The 15,830-nt window shown below is 35.6% G+C and overlaps 1 protein-coding gene across 1 annotated transcript in view; it reads left to right on the top strand.

Moving 5' to 3' along the window:
- Nucleotides 1-13,397, top strand: part of LOC140151208 (cullin-associated NEDD8-dissociated protein 1-like) — a 39,027-nt gene extending 25,630 nt beyond the window's left edge. The window contains exons 20-32 of the mRNA XM_072173466.1: nucleotides 338-498; nucleotides 843-938; nucleotides 1,172-1,239; nucleotides 1,605-1,699; nucleotides 3,806-3,909; nucleotides 4,723-4,790; nucleotides 7,790-7,979; nucleotides 8,742-8,930; nucleotides 9,426-9,497; nucleotides 10,080-10,190; nucleotides 10,758-10,818; nucleotides 11,586-11,732; nucleotides 12,753-13,397. Of these exons, the coding sequence (XP_072029567.1) occupies nucleotides 338-498; nucleotides 843-938; nucleotides 1,172-1,239; nucleotides 1,605-1,699; nucleotides 3,806-3,909; nucleotides 4,723-4,790; nucleotides 7,790-7,979; nucleotides 8,742-8,930; nucleotides 9,426-9,497; nucleotides 10,080-10,190; nucleotides 10,758-10,818; nucleotides 11,586-11,732; nucleotides 12,753-12,880 (1,490 nt within the window). The 3' untranslated portion in view covers nucleotides 12,881-13,397. The remainder of the gene's footprint in view (nucleotides 1-337; nucleotides 499-842; nucleotides 939-1,171; nucleotides 1,240-1,604; nucleotides 1,700-3,805; nucleotides 3,910-4,722; nucleotides 4,791-7,789; nucleotides 7,980-8,741; nucleotides 8,931-9,425; nucleotides 9,498-10,079; nucleotides 10,191-10,757; nucleotides 10,819-11,585; nucleotides 11,733-12,752) is intronic.
- Nucleotides 13,398-15,830: the final 2,433 nt, after the last annotated feature.

Genomic DNA, 15,830 nt, shown 5'->3' with positions numbered 1-15,830 from the left:
AATCTGTTGTTTTTGGCCTATATCTCAAATTCACATTTGTCAGTATCAGCAACGTTTAATGGACAATTTTCATAAATTCATTGTGCAAATAGATTCACAATTTACACACTTGAAATTGAACACTGTTGGTAAAGAATTGATTGTCTCAATTAAATTTTTGTTAATTATGATAATTGATTTGTTTTACTATCACCGAAGCCTGATATGGCTTCTTCTAGACCAAATATGTGAAACTAAGAGTATGATTATTCATCCTTGATTCTGTTCAGCTGTAAGCTAACTGTAAAAAATTGAATCATAAATCTGACCACCCCACCTGTTCATATGTGCTTTATAGGTGGTGCTCTGAATGCTATGCTTGAGTTCTTCCAGGCCATTGTAGCCACTAACACCCCTAAAATGGGCTTCAAGGATCTGCTTCAGCTTCTCACAACACCCGTATATTCACCTAGTGAGACCACACAACCACCAACATCACTGTTTGCCGTTCATCGACAGGTAAAACATTTGTATTTCTTTTAGCAGCTTCAATTTCATGTCATGTGCAAGGGGTGATGGGAAATACCAGTGTTATCTTTGGGAAGGGGGGGGGCAAAGATAGATTCTGCAGTGGACCATTGGAATCATAGAATTCATTGTCAAAAATTCTGATGAAATTGTTTCTTTTAAAAAAAAAAAAAATTCAGGTCCTGCTTTTACTAACCATACTTGTTACTACTTTCGTCAAAGAATATTTGTCTCCGAGTTCTGATGAATACAATTAAATTCCTTGAAAATGGGGCAAAGTTAAATAAAAGATGCTCTGTGATTTATTTATGTGTCAATATTTGTCCCTGTTGCAGGCATTTCACTCCATTGCTAAGTGTGTAGCAGCCCTTACTATCTCATGTGCAGGGGAAGGTTCAGGAGTCGTCAACCAGTTTGTCAATGATGTCAAGGTATTTATCATATATTGTCTCAAAGTAAATTGTGTTAGATTATTTTCATTTAAAACTCTAAAAATACACTTGCAAAAGTTCAGCCTTGTTTAATATGAAAATTTTGATTAAGCAGTAGTTGGGTCACTTTTAACAGGACTTGCTCATTCCTAAATACTGCATCTCCCTTTTTTCATCAATAAATTATCATTATATATGATAGTATTTTCCTGTTGTTCCTCTTGTTCCCACAGAATCCCAAGTCAACAGATTCTATCCAATTGTTTGCTTTATTGTCACTGGGAGAAATTGGAAGACATGTGTAAGTACAGTTTATATCATCTTGTTTGTTTATTTACTCTCACTTGCATATTTGTTAGCCTCACAATGTTAATTTATTCAAGGTGCAGCAATATTTGATTTATGAGGGATGTACTGTACTTGATGTAAATGAAGATAAACGCTCGGTGCTGTCAAGTAGTTCTTTTTGTACTAAACAATGAATCATAACTATCCACTTCATTAATTTGTGTCCGGTATTTTAAGAATTGATATTACATTTCATCTAGGGTTTTTCCCATCAACTTCACATAGGACTGCTTTCCCATTCTGCATCGCTCTCGTTTACGAATTATTGATGTGACTGCATTGGTCATAAAATTTGTTTACTGTCCTTTTTGCTTTCAGAGATTTGAGTGGTCATGCAGAGTTACAGAAAGTAATAGTAGATTCCTTCTCAGCAACAAGTGAAGAGGTCAAATCAGCAGCCTCATTTGCTTTAGGTATGTATTGTGTAAGATTTGTTTTCAAATGATGACTTGGCAAAGAGCATTATACTACTACAATAGACTGGCACTATCAACTGACAAACTTATGTGTGATATTTATGACAGGCTTAGAGAGCAGTGACCATGATCGTGTGCCTAAAAGTTGACACATATTTTAGAACATAACAACAACATTTGCTCAATCATTTGCACTCAAAAACACAATGAGCAGGTTAAAAGTTCTAAGTTCACATCTAAGTCATGCATACATATACTTTCTTGTGTAGTGTCAACCACAAACACAACCCAATGCCATGTGCAGTCGATAGCCACAGACCGTCTGACACAAAGTAGTTGGAAAAGGAACCATTTTTTACAATAAACAAAATGGCTGTTGGTGGTATATCATGTTCTCCCATGACTGTGACCTGAGGTCCCCGATATTGCCCTTAGGCCAAAAAAAAAAAGTCATATAAATCACGGAAATCTAGGCCTGGGTTTTTTTTTTTTCAAAATTGGTTTGTTTTGTTTTTTCAATTTTTTAAATGATTTTTTCATCATACCCCAAGCCTATTTCTGGATCCCTCACATTCACTAAAAAGATTGTGCCCCAAGCCAGCACTTTATGGGTTGTTTTACAATCAGGGTACATTTGGGCTGAGCACCATATTGTGCCCTGTTTCAAATATTAGATTAACTTGTGATTAAAAGTTGCCATGCCTAATTATTGGCCCCTATTAGTTCTACCTACAGCCACAAAGAACTTGTTTGAAATGCTTAGCAAATGATGAAAATATACATTTCTGTATGATTTTGGGACAAAATAGCCGTCTCATTTGACCTTTGTGAACTTTGCAAATGATATATCACTGCCAGCAATAACATAAAAACATATTTTGACAGTTCAGAAGTAATGTATGAAACATGATTGTTCAAAATTGAGAACCACGTAAGATTGCGACTGTTTCATTAATTATACCATTTCTTCAAATTTATGTTGAAAATTCCGTCAAAAAATGTCCTCTCCGAATACAAGCTCGTAATCCATATGACCCAAGACTAAAATTATATTTTCTTGAAAAACACTTATATATATCCTACAAACTCATAATAAACACTTAGTCCACTTACACTTAGTTTCCATGTATCACATGTTTGAAAGTTGGACGTCAGGTTTCCGTCAAAATGTGTCCTCTCCGAAAAATGGGGTATACAGAAACATGTGTATCAAAAACATGTTTCTGGCATAACTTGAAACTCTGAACACTTGACGCCTAAAAATTTTACAGATTTCCTATTTGACCCATCTACAACACAAAAACAAATAAATTGAGGAAAAACTAGACACTTCATTTTTCACCCCCAGTGAGACAATCTGTGTACCCTGATTGTAAAACAACCCTTATGTGGATAGTAGGATTGACTCATTGAATCCCAACAACATGGATGTTTAAGGCCCTTCACTGTTTCCCACCCGCATAAAAATTGAGAATGGCAAAATATTTAATTATTTGATTTTTATTTGCCATTTTCTCTGTTAAATGATATTTTAATTACATTAATTTGTTACTTTAAAATTCTTAATTTGATCTTCTTGTGTATGATGCTGAACTAACAAGTAACACACCTGCATTATCATCAATGTATAAAATCAAGCATAATTGCAATAGGCCTATTAAATTTGCAGTGCCAAAATGTACCGCTGATATTGGGCTGTGACCACTCATTTCAAACTGAAGAAAATAGTACAAATTTAATTAATAATTAATAATCGTTAACAGTAAGCTAAGAATTAATTGTGAAGGGCCCTCATATTATTTACTTCAATAAAATATTCATGGGTAGAAAAATAATAAATATGCATTTGTCTCTCTTCACTCATGTTACTGTGAAACAGTAGGTATGAATGGTTGAGTTGATAAAAATTTTTTTTTTAAATCCAGCCGGCTGTACTACCAGATTTTAGGCTTGGGAGGGCAACACAACAATTTATTTTTTTTGGCCTTATGAACTCTCACCCTCCTGGATTCAGTCTGCTCCATCTTGCTAATTTTGCCTGATTACTTTACAGATAATCAACTTAACATTGTGATTTTGTTTGTATTCAATCAATAATTACAGGTAGTGTGAGTGTAGGTAATCTGCCACAGTACTTACCATTTGTATTGAATGAGATAGAAACACAACCTAAAAGGCAGTACCTGCTACTGCATTCACTAAAAGAAGTAAGTCTTTATAAAACGGATTGGGAAAATAGTGTACAGATAAATTAAACTTTGACTCTCTAAAAGTACAATTGAAGTTGCAACCTGCTCTTTATGTCACCTGTGAGTTCTTTTTTTACCTGATTGGTGTACTTTAAAAGCATGTAGTGCAGGTGTTCTCAATTATATTTGCTGAAGGCCATAGAGGGCAAACAAATATCAAAGATCTGTGTTTGAGGGCCAACACCTTGTTTTGCTATGTTTACTGTACAGTGGAAACTCATAACGAAGTTGTCAGGGACAGAGAAATTAGTTCTTTATATCCAAATTTCGTTATATCAGGGTTGTAAAAACAATAAATAACAAAAGAATTTTGCATCTTGGTTCTGGAAAAATACTTCTTTATAACAGGGTTTTTCTTGTATCAGATTTCGTTATAATGAGGATTTACTGTATATTTGAGAGCTGCTTGGAGGGCAGCCACATTTGGTTTGCTTAATTAGTTAATTGGTAGTGCTTAATTACAGTATGTATCATTTTTGATCTGGTATATTGGCAATAGTTGATATTGTACACAGGTAAAATGACTGTCCATTTGTTATGGGATAATTGGACATCTTAATAATATTACCTAAATTGATCTGTAGAATTAAGAAGGAAAACTATTATCGAAGCAATATTATTGCGCCATACATAACCTGCAAAATGATTTTAGCTTGCCATAAGCAGTTTATTGATAATTAACTAAGGACACCCATTTAAAAGATGTATTTGAAGTTTATGATAAAGATACTTATCGGTCAATATTTTATAATTCTGTAATTTAAATTTCAGATAATTACAAGTCAAAGCATAAATGCATCATCAGTGGAACATCTTAAACCATTTGTAGCAAACATATGGTAAGTTTTTAAACTTGCTTTTTACCAACCTAAATGTAATTATATAATTATTGGTTGTAATGATCTGCTGAAATTTACATAATGCCTATGCATATTTGGAATAATGAGTTCATTTTGCGACAGCTTCATCTTTGTAGATAATTCAGAAAACAGAAAAGTACCTCTTCAACCTCTTATTCCTTTGAATCTGTGCATTTGAAAATATCAATGATTTTTTACATCAAGAATTTCATATGAATGAAAACAGCTTGAAAATATCAATGATTTTTTACATCAAGAATTTCATATGAACGAAAACAGCTTGATGAAATCCAATGTACACTGTGTGGCACGGAAGTGTATCATACTCCTCCTGATTGGTTGATATTTCCAATGGTTTGATCAGTATTTTCACCTGCCCACATTTTACCCTGTCAAATAAGATCACATACAGCTGTGACCATTCAAATGAAATCCTCAATCTTACATCACTTTTATTCATTAAAAAGGAAAACAAAAATATACAAGTCTAGATCAGTGCCCCATGTTGATGGTGGCACGCAAGACATAAGTATAAACACACACAAATACAAGACATGTTATAAAACATTGTATAAAAAGGCATAATATAAAATTACAATCAGAAGAGTAAAAAGAGCAGCCTAAAAACAGACCAGACACCCAGATTAACAATATAAAAATATTAAATTTCTAAAAACGGTGGACAAATCCAGGAAGGCTCTTGTTTTGAATGTAAAATACTGAAAGATGAAACAATTGCCAGTTTTGAAAGATTATCCCTGAATATTTTGAAGGATGTCGGGTTATTGCACAGTTTCAAGATTTCTTTTAAGCGATGAATATTGTCTGGTGTAATATATCCTCTTGAACCTACTTCTAAACAAATAAGACTAACCCGTAACCAGAGTCTTCAATGTCAGCGACCAGGGGGCAGGGGGCATATTTATTGCACTTTCGAACATGAGCTTTAGCAACGTTGAATTCAAAAGGGACAGTGAGCTCAATGATGACTAATTTTTTAATGTTTTTCCAAAAAAAGACAAATGTCAGGAACCAGGTTTGTAGTTGAACATTCAAAAGGAATTGTTGTGGGGGGTGGAATGTTAGTTGCTCTGGTTACCAAGTCGGACACAATTTGGGGAGCACTAACATCATTAATAAAGCCCAATTTAATGGTTTTGACAATATAATTGAGAATGTTGTTGTGTCTCCATGTGAACCGACCTTGTTCAAGGGAAGTTTTGCAATGGTTAAGCACGTGGTGGAGGGTCTCACGGTTCCCGCAAGTTCTGCATTTATCAGATGCTGCTTTGCCCCATCGTTTGAGATTGGTCTTATTATTCATTGTGTCACCAAGGGCATTGCCCAAAAATTTTAGGACACCGTGGGGAAGATTGTAAATAATGCTCTTCCAATGGTGACATGTTGTTTCTAGAGCAAGAAGATCGAAAAATCGCCCTTGAACAAGGAGAGTTTTAACATGGGAGTGCTACATTTTTTGAACTTTATCTTTCAAATAGGTTTTAGCATTTTTTTTAATAGTTTTGAGAGGAGTGTCAACAGATTTATTTACAATTTTAAAAACCGATTCACTTTCATGAGTTATTGATTTTTTCCTAGTCCAGGATTGTTCCCTATTGAGACGAGTGTCAAGACAGTAGTTGACAAGGGGACCCCCTTAAACTCTAGAAGAGATGTGCGCTGTTAAATGAGCTTCACGGTACAAATCCGAGATAGATTTGATGTCTAAACCTTTTGGCATGTGAGCGAAAGCCATGGTGCCAGGGTGGGGAATACCAAAAATGTCTTTAAATACCTGTTGGCAAGGGCATCCAGCTTTTCAAGATGGGTTGCGCACATGTCGTTCACAGTAAGATGGTACCTCAAGGATGGAAGCAAATATTGCACATAAATGCGAATTTTATATTCAGCACGAATGGGGGAGTTTTTGATGTTGTCTAGGCCCGATGTCAACATCTGTCTGACATAATCGTAAATATCAGATTCTTTGTTATTAAAAGTGATAAGAGACCCTAAAAATTTATGGGATTCAGTTTTGACTGAAGGTATAGCAGTCTCACCCAACTGATAAAGCAAATCGGATGACGAGCCACGGACAAGTGACAAAGAACGACATTTTGCAGGTTTGAGTTTCAGACCCATCGTGGCAGTAAGCGAGTTGATTTTGGATATCAAACGCTGGTGAGTGTGCTTATTGCCAGTGATGAGGCAGAAATCATCTGCAAAAGGAGTGGTAATAACTTTAGTGCCGTCGATATCATATCCGTGGCTCATCTCAGATTCAAGAAATTATGGGATCAAAACACATAATGAAAATGATTGGTGAGAGTGGGTAGCCCTGGAAGATGGCCCGTTTAAACTGAAAGTTAACGGAAGACCATTGCTTGGTTGTAATCTTACCAGATATGTTGGCATACAAATTGAGGATGTACTTTTGACTTCATTAGGAACATTGCATCTATTGAAAGAATACTCGATAAGATCATGTGGAGCGGAACCAAATGCATCTTCCAGGTCGAACCAAGTAAAATGAACAGTATGATTTTTACTCTTAGCATGGCGAATTATTTCATGCACTACTTGGTTGTGCTCAATACAACCATTTTTGCCTTTTAAGAATGCTTTTTGGATCTGAGGATTTACAATTTTATTGTCCACGATGAAATTTTCAAGTCTATTGGAAATGATTTGGTGGTATAATTTTCCAATACATGAGGAAAGAGCGATCATCCTAAAGTTTGATGGAATGTAGTTATGATTTGAAACTACTTGATTGTGAAGAAAGTTTGATAAAAGTGAAAATCTGGTTTTCAAATTAGTATTTTTGTCATCTCCATTATTTATTTTAGTAGAAGTTATTCTCTCATAGCATTAAAGCTTGTATATTTTTTTAACAAGAATGTTTTAAACAAAGTAATACAAGAAAAGAAAGATACTTCTATAAGATACATTTTCATAATGCTACATGTTATTTACAGGTCCATGTTATTTAAACACTGTGAATGTCCCGAGGAAGGAACTAGAAATGTAGTAGCAGAGTGCCTGGGTAAACTAACTCTTATTGATCCAGAGTCACTCCTACCAAAACTCAAGGATTGTTTGCAGTCAGATTCACACTACACAAGGAGCACCGTTGTTACAGCAGTCAAGTTCACCATATCAGATCAGGTATGGTTACTATCATAGAATCATATTTTTTAAAGCTTTTGACACTAACACAATGTGACTCATTGGCATTTTACATAACACTTGGGTTTTGATAAATGTTGCTTTGAAATTGAGACGTTTTTGCACACATACTGAATATGTGACCATCAACCACAAATGGGCTGTAATGTTGGCGCTTTCACTTTGGAGTTATTGAACAGGCAAATGCTCCTGAAAATCAGCTCTACAATGATGTATTACATGTTCCTATTGCTTGATTGAAAATGAGTAAAAAAATAATTTGTTGGAAAATTTTCTATTGTACCATATCTCAAAACTTGCTCTGCTGACATTATGTCCCCTTTGTAGCGGATGGTCATTTATTAGTATTCTGGAAAGTAGACCTCCTTGTAGATTTTAGAGATCTACCCCCAGGTTACAGGTGTGGTTAAAATAAGACTTCTGTGAAGATCCCACTTCTTCTTTTTGGTTACCATCAAAATTGTTCAATTAAGAGTTATAAAAAATGATAAAACACTGGTGCAATCATTGGATTGGCCCATATGAAAAGGCTGGGATTCAAAATAGAGATGAGCGATCAAAGGAGAATATTATTGAGATTTTAGTTAACTCATATATATATATATATAAAACAGCTTCAAAACTCAACTGGATTTCCTTCAATGTTAAGAAAGAGAGAGAAGAATGATTTTTTCCTTGCAGTGACCTGTGTTCACCGCTTTGCTTAGAACTAATGTTGATATTAACTACCTTTTGTTACAGCCTCAACCAATTGATCCACTGCTCAAGTTGTGCATCCAAGAGTTCTTGGAGACTATGAAAGATCCAGACCTGAATGTACGGCGTGTCTCATTGGTTACCTTCAACTCTGCAGCACACAACAAACCATCACTAGTCAGAGATCTCTTAGATGCAATCCTACCACATCTATACAATGAAACTAAAGTTAGGGTAAGAGTCTGAAAAACATTGTTTAAACCTGCCATAGATGATAATGGTTTTATAGCACTCCAGTTAGTTCACTTGTTGAGGTGCTCTACTCTGGTGTAACATGTTATGAATTCAAGCCCCCTCAGTGTCAATTTCTGTTCTCATGAAAAAAAATTAGTTAACTGGAAATTTCCTAGTCTACCCGTACAAAACTTGGGGAGCTCATCCTGGCTGCAACACTTAAGGTAGGTTGATTAGGGCTTCCGTTGATTTAAACTGTGTAATACACAGTATTTATCCTGCAAATGGTCTGGAATGATTTGAGTCACTGTGATCATCGACTTTATGTCAGATTCTAAACAAAAGATATATTTTTCTGCTTCACATTGTCTAGTGCATTTCCATATGATATTGATAAGTCATAATTGTTCTCACCAAAAACAAAATGCAATCCTTTGTGTGCAATACTGTGCATCCATAACTTCCATGTACTTTTCATTGTTTTATAATTAACAGAAAGATTTGATCAGAGAAGTTGAAATGGGTCCGTTTAAGCACACAGTAGATGATGGTTTGGATATCAGGAAGGTAAGCTATTATTATTGATTCAGAACTAATTTACTTCAGTACTATATGTATTATTTTCTTTAAACAGTTGAAAAGGATTTTGAGTATTTAACTGGCCAAATAAAACTATGCCAACTTGATTTATGAGCTACAAGACATCTATGATTATGTGGAATGACCAAATGAGTGTTAGACACCAAACCCATTTACAACCAATATGATAAACAATAATTTTTCATGTAGTATTGTCATCAAATTCAGTTTTGCTCTCAACTCCACATGTATCCACATGTATCCACATACACATTAGAAGCTGAATAATATAATACTTCAATTGATTTTATAATAGATACCATATTATATTGCATCATCAGGACCGTGGCCATAATACCTAAAGCAGGAATGAATTAAATTTGACCACTCCACACCAGCAAAACTACTGCTCAGTGTGAAGTTTATGAACCCTTCAATTGAAAAGGTAACCTGTACAAAAATACAGGTTACTTCAAATCAATGTGGAATGTATTATAAATGGCAGTATATTTGAAATATTTTTGTATAATTTTACATTATGACACATTATGTACTTTTGTTTTTCTCTAGGCTGCCTTTGAATGTATGTACACCTTACTGGACTCATGTTTAGATAGATTGGACATATTTGAGTTCCTCAATCATTTAGAAGATGGTCTTAAAGATCACTATGATGTCAAGGTAAGCATTGGTGTTAACTTTGTATCTCGATTTCTAATGTGAAAATCTGGCTTTACAAGGTATGGTTTTGCAGAGTTATGGGCTCTGACTTGTAATCGGAAGGTTGCGGGTTCGAACCCCAGCCTGTGGTGCCATTGTGTTGTGCACTTAGACTAGGCACTTTACTTCTATTGTTTTTCATGCCAGGTGTATAAATTGGTATCCACATATAGAGCTTGGAAGGTAAACAGACATGTTGTGTTGGAGGAGAGGTGATCCCTCTAGCAAATTAATTCAGGGTAGTAAATCTGGCCTAAATGCCAAGAAAAAAAGAGATGATACTTTGGCCTGTGACTTTTACCTTTTTATCACACTTGCACTACAACTTCTTATACTGAAAGACATGGAAGACAAAAATAAACAAAAAGCATTGCATCAGTGTCGCACTGGACAAGATTCTGTCTGGATTTCCCAACTTCTGGATATTTTTTTTTCTTGGTTGTTGCCATGAGTGTCAGTTTCCAATCAATTGGACATGAATATATTGAAGCATTCATAAATACACATTTTTGTTTGAATTTATTTCAGATGCTGACGTATCTAATGCTGGTTAGGCTGTCTACTCTGTGTCCTCCTGCAATTCTTCAACGTAAGTTGTCATGAAACTATTTGTTGACATTGCTGGTCTCCTATTACATTAATTATTTTAAAAAGTCACAGTTGAAACCATTCTTTAATAGTAACATCATCAGAAAATACACTGTATTTAACAATATATATTGGATATGATGCAATTAGGAACCATGCGAATAGCAACTGCATCCCAAGGCAAATTGCAATGTTCACATCATAGATGGCAATCTTATCATTTCACTTGTGTTCAGACCAGTGAAGTAATCTGGATAAGGTAAACTCCAATGTGTTTGCATGTCACTTGTGCAAGGCAATATGGTATGCCATGCTTTAACATGCTTTTAAGTACATGCTTGTTTGATGCTATTAGGAGCCCAAAACTGCAGAAACATCAATCAGAAGCATTCTGTACCAAATCAACCAAAATTTACGCACATTTTTTGACCCTCCTAGATTTTCTTCAATGAAATGTTGCCCTGATAGTTAAACACTGTAAAAAATAACAAGAGCAACATTGCAGGAAAATTAGAGAAATTCTGAGAGGATAGTGCTGGCACTATATGTTGACGTGGAATGACCCATTATCTTTTGATTCTCATCCAAAAATACAATATTATTTTACAAAATGATTATAATAAGTCGTCATGTGTGATAAGCCAAAATATTACAGAGCTGTAAGCAGTCTGTCTTCTTTGATTGAAATTGTTTGGTCTCGACCAATCGGGTAACGGTAAGTTTATCTTGTTCAGAAATGCAATGAATTCATTTTGTGTTTGTCACCAGGTCTAGATAGGTTGATTGAACCCCTGCGTACCACCTGCACAACCAAAGTGAAGGCCAACTCTGTGAAACAAGAATATGAGAAACAAGATGAGCTAAAGAGATCAGCTATGAGAGCAGTCAATTCACTTCTCTCCATACCAGACAGTGGTGAGTTTCTCTCAGATTTGTAATCCCAAGACATTCTTTACCTCAGTTTCTAGGGTTTCACTTGTATTCTGTATTTGATTTTTAATTACTTACCCATACTGTTTGTAAATAAACTACAATAATGTTTACTTGTCAAAATATAACTGGCCTGTACCTCTGCCATAGCAATCACAAAAAAATATCTTGGGTTGAATCAGGGGCATACCGGGGCCTCTGTATCAAGGCGGGCAAGATTTCTAAATTGTTCCCTTGACCTACTACTTAAATAAAATACTTTGCCAGGACAAATGTGTGCAAAAAGTGTGCCAAAGAAAAGGGCACATAACAACTTTTGGTCAATTTTGTCCTGTTATTTTGTGCTAGGTGGAGGAGGCATCTTCTGGGTGGAATACCGTAGCCTAGAGCACTCCTCACCTGTACATTTGCAATCTAGATAGAATCAGGAGTTTGCAATCGATATCGATAATTCACTGCCTCGGTGGTCAAATTTGAAAATTATGTGCATAATTATATGCTTATTGGAATAAAGAAAACAGATGTCACCTTGCACTTTGTACACATGTTCCATCTGTACAAATTATTAATGACCCAATCAGAAGAAGTCTTATTTACAGGTTAGAACTTGTAGAACTCTAAAATGGTGTAACAATAGGAAAGAATTATGAAGAGTAGTTTAGGTTCACCAATTCACATCTAATGAATTTATTAGGAAAGTTACTGTATTGGTGAGTTGTCTCCTGTTCATCTACTTCTACAAAATTACTCAACAAAGTTGCATGAAAGCAATATTTAGTTGAGGTGATTAAAGGCACCAGTTGAAATCAACATGGCTATACAAAACGGAGAAGAAAAAAAACCGACAATTTTTGCCATTTGCCATCAACCTGAAGTGTAGCAACGCCTGTGCCATCACATTTAAGGCTTATTACATGTCTCCAGAATTTTTTGTTGACAGATGGTTTTAAGTGTTCATTCCTTATAGCAATTATCATATTTATGATATATTATTTTCTTTTACAGACAAGAACCCACTACTGAATGAGTTCATTGCACAGATTCGCTCTACACCAGAGATGTCGGCCATGTTTGATGGCATCCAGAAAGACTCAACACTAACCAGCTCAGATTCCTTCATGGATACCAGTTAAACTAACTCAACTAGAAAAGATTAATTGTATATTAGGAATGTTGAATTAATCTATTGTACAGCATGCAGTATGTACAGTGGTTTTATAGAGCGACTGACAGACAGACATGGGCTGGTGTGCAAGATACGAGGCCAGATTTGCAAGGAGTACTAGCTGTTCCATACAAAAACATGTTATTATACATCTGTGCAAACATTAATCATCCCTACTTATTCTGTTTTTGTAAATAAGCATACACGCAGAAAAGAAAACATTGCAATGTATCTGGTAAACAGCTTGTGTGTTTTCATGTGAGCAAGTTGTATAATTACCAGAAAAATGTTATGAGGTGGTATTCTGGATGTGAATGCATAGGATACATAAAGAATGAACGACTTTTGTAAGAGTGTGAGTCAGGAAAGATGATGATGAACAGGGTTGCCAAAAGATTTCAGCTCGAATCGCGGGTCAAATAATTGAAAAGTCGCCCAATTTTTCTCTTTACCATTGGTTTCTATGGGGCAGGAAACTATCGAAGTCGCGGAGCCAATGTTGAAAAAGTCGCCCAAATTATTTCTTAACCATTGGTTTCTATGGGACAGGAAATTGTCAAAAGTCATGGGAAAAATCTTCAAAATTACCCAATTGGGCTACCAAATCATGGTTTGGCAACCCTGATGATGGAAGTGTTTCGTTACTTTCTTGAGGCAGTAATGGGGATGTGGTCTCCAGTTGCAGTTGTCAGTGGAAACCACATTAAGTATGTTGCAGTGACTCAAGTAAACAAGCCCACAGAGCGGGATTTGGATCAATTAGGCCATATATTATAATGGTGTAATTAAATTAAAAGTGTCATAATTGAGACCAACACTACCGCAGAAATCACATTGGTATAATGGGGCAACACTGGTGCTTGAAGTAGTTACTGCCTGGAAGAAGTACAGGAACCACTACAACTTGTATATCTCTCCACAAATATTGCAAGTTCATTGCTAAGGCAAGGCAAAATTGGGTTGTAATATAGATGGTTTTATTTTGAACAAGCTGTGAATTTGAAATGAAAGACAGAGAAAATTTGGTTATTTTTTTGTAAGTAATTTAGTTAAAAACCTTTATCTATGAAGATTAAATATCTTTAATAGGCCGTTTGAATATATTATTTATTACTTACCTTTGGGCAAATGAGCAGTAAACCAGTGGTCAAAATGTAACTTTTTGATCACTTCAAACACAACAACAGGTCTTCAACTTTTGAATGTTCTGGCCAGAATTGCAACATTCTGTAACTTCATACACACTTTGTAACTCATTTTTGCACCATGATGAGAAGGGCGCAGGTTCAAAACTGATGGTGTCATTGTCTACCTTAACCTTACACTATGAAGTGTATGTACCAATGAAGCCCCAGCATCATCTGTTAATGAGGGCCAATCCTTCCATGAAGTGTGACATGTGTAACTGCTATGCACATACATTACTGCATATTTTTACGGCCTTTTGTGTAAACGCAAAGACACAAAACGCTCTTATCGCGTAAAGCGAAGGCATGCAACACTGGCATGATTTGTTAGACATGCACGATGGAATGATCGGACCTCATGAATATGCGGGAATTCTCAGCATACAGAGCATGGGGACTTTGCCTGTTGGTGGATGGTCTGTATATTTTCTCTTCTGTGATGTATAATCCTTTGCTATGTACCCATCATGCACTTTCCAGCAAGTTGCTTCCACTTTAATGAAAGACAGAGATAAAAAGACTAAATCGCGTCTAAAGTCAGGGCAAAGGCGCGCTGTGATTGGTTGCCGACCTGCGCAGTACGGCATTTTCTGTCTAGTCAGAATTTCAGATGCAAACTTGTCTTTTTATCTCTGTCTTTCATATAGAGGTATCCTTGCTGCACATATTTGAATGGATGTCTTACTCTTCTTCACAACTTCAAACTTGTGCATGAGGACATTTTGTGGCATTGATTTGCCTGTGCAAAATGAAAGTTGGAATATATTTTTGTTGTAAGATTAGGTCATCAGTAATTACACTATGATATCAGGGTATTCCCCAGAACAAACATACACCTGTTTGATGATGTCATTGCAAGTGCTAAAGTGTAATATTGATCTCCAGTGTAAAATGATAAGTAAATCAGCTCAGGACACAGGAAGTTCACCAACCAGCCCAGTGTTTATTTTCTTTCCTTTGTATTAAAGGAGAATCTGCACTAGAAGTTAAGAGGTGAACTTGGAAAAAGTGGGCATTATGGATGTCTTATATCATGAATAGTATTGAAAACACCTTAGGGTCATTCCCACCATCAAATGGCGCAATGCACCTATGTGGATTTCATGCTTCATAATATTAAATGGATTGATGGGTGAGCTGTAACAGCACGTACAGGATTGCAGATCCACCATACTTTACGAAATTCCCTGTGGCTCCCAAATATAGAGGGATCGAAACAGCGGTTCATTACATTATTTTGTTGGGAAGCCTCAAGAAAATTGTGTACAACCTCTTGTACATGGATGATGCAGTGACACCAGCTATGTGATGTGGTGCTACACATAATGCAAGGATTAAGTTGAAAAATTGATTACAAATGTAATGCACAATTATTGAAACTGCAAAATTAAGAATCTTTAAAAAAAAATTGAGGATGCAAATTCTTACTATAATTATTTTCTGTAATGTGTACAAAGCTTCTAGTGTGGAAATAATTTCAAAACTTATTTTTTTTAGATATGAATCCAACCTGAATGACTGTAGTGCCATTTTGTGTGTATTCAGTGAGTTAAAGCAAATTTTATTGTGCATAGTTTCATATTGCAAACATTTACTTCAAGTGCTGTTGTACAGACGTGCATTTAATGACGCCCACATAGATGCACATTGACATTGACTGCTTAATGCCAGAAGTGGGTAAGTGCAAATAGCTCTGTGAACATTTGCCAATTACACAGTATATTGTACTCA

Source organism: Amphiura filiformis, chromosome 4 (genome assembly GCF_039555335.1).
Source record: "Amphiura filiformis chromosome 4, Afil_fr2py, whole genome shotgun sequence".
In the NCBI taxonomy this organism is placed as follows: Eukaryota; Metazoa; Echinodermata; class Ophiuroidea; order Amphilepidida; family Amphiuridae; genus Amphiura; species Amphiura filiformis.
Note: the sequence above shows the minus strand (reverse complement) of the source record. Positions and strands in the feature narration are given on the sequence as shown.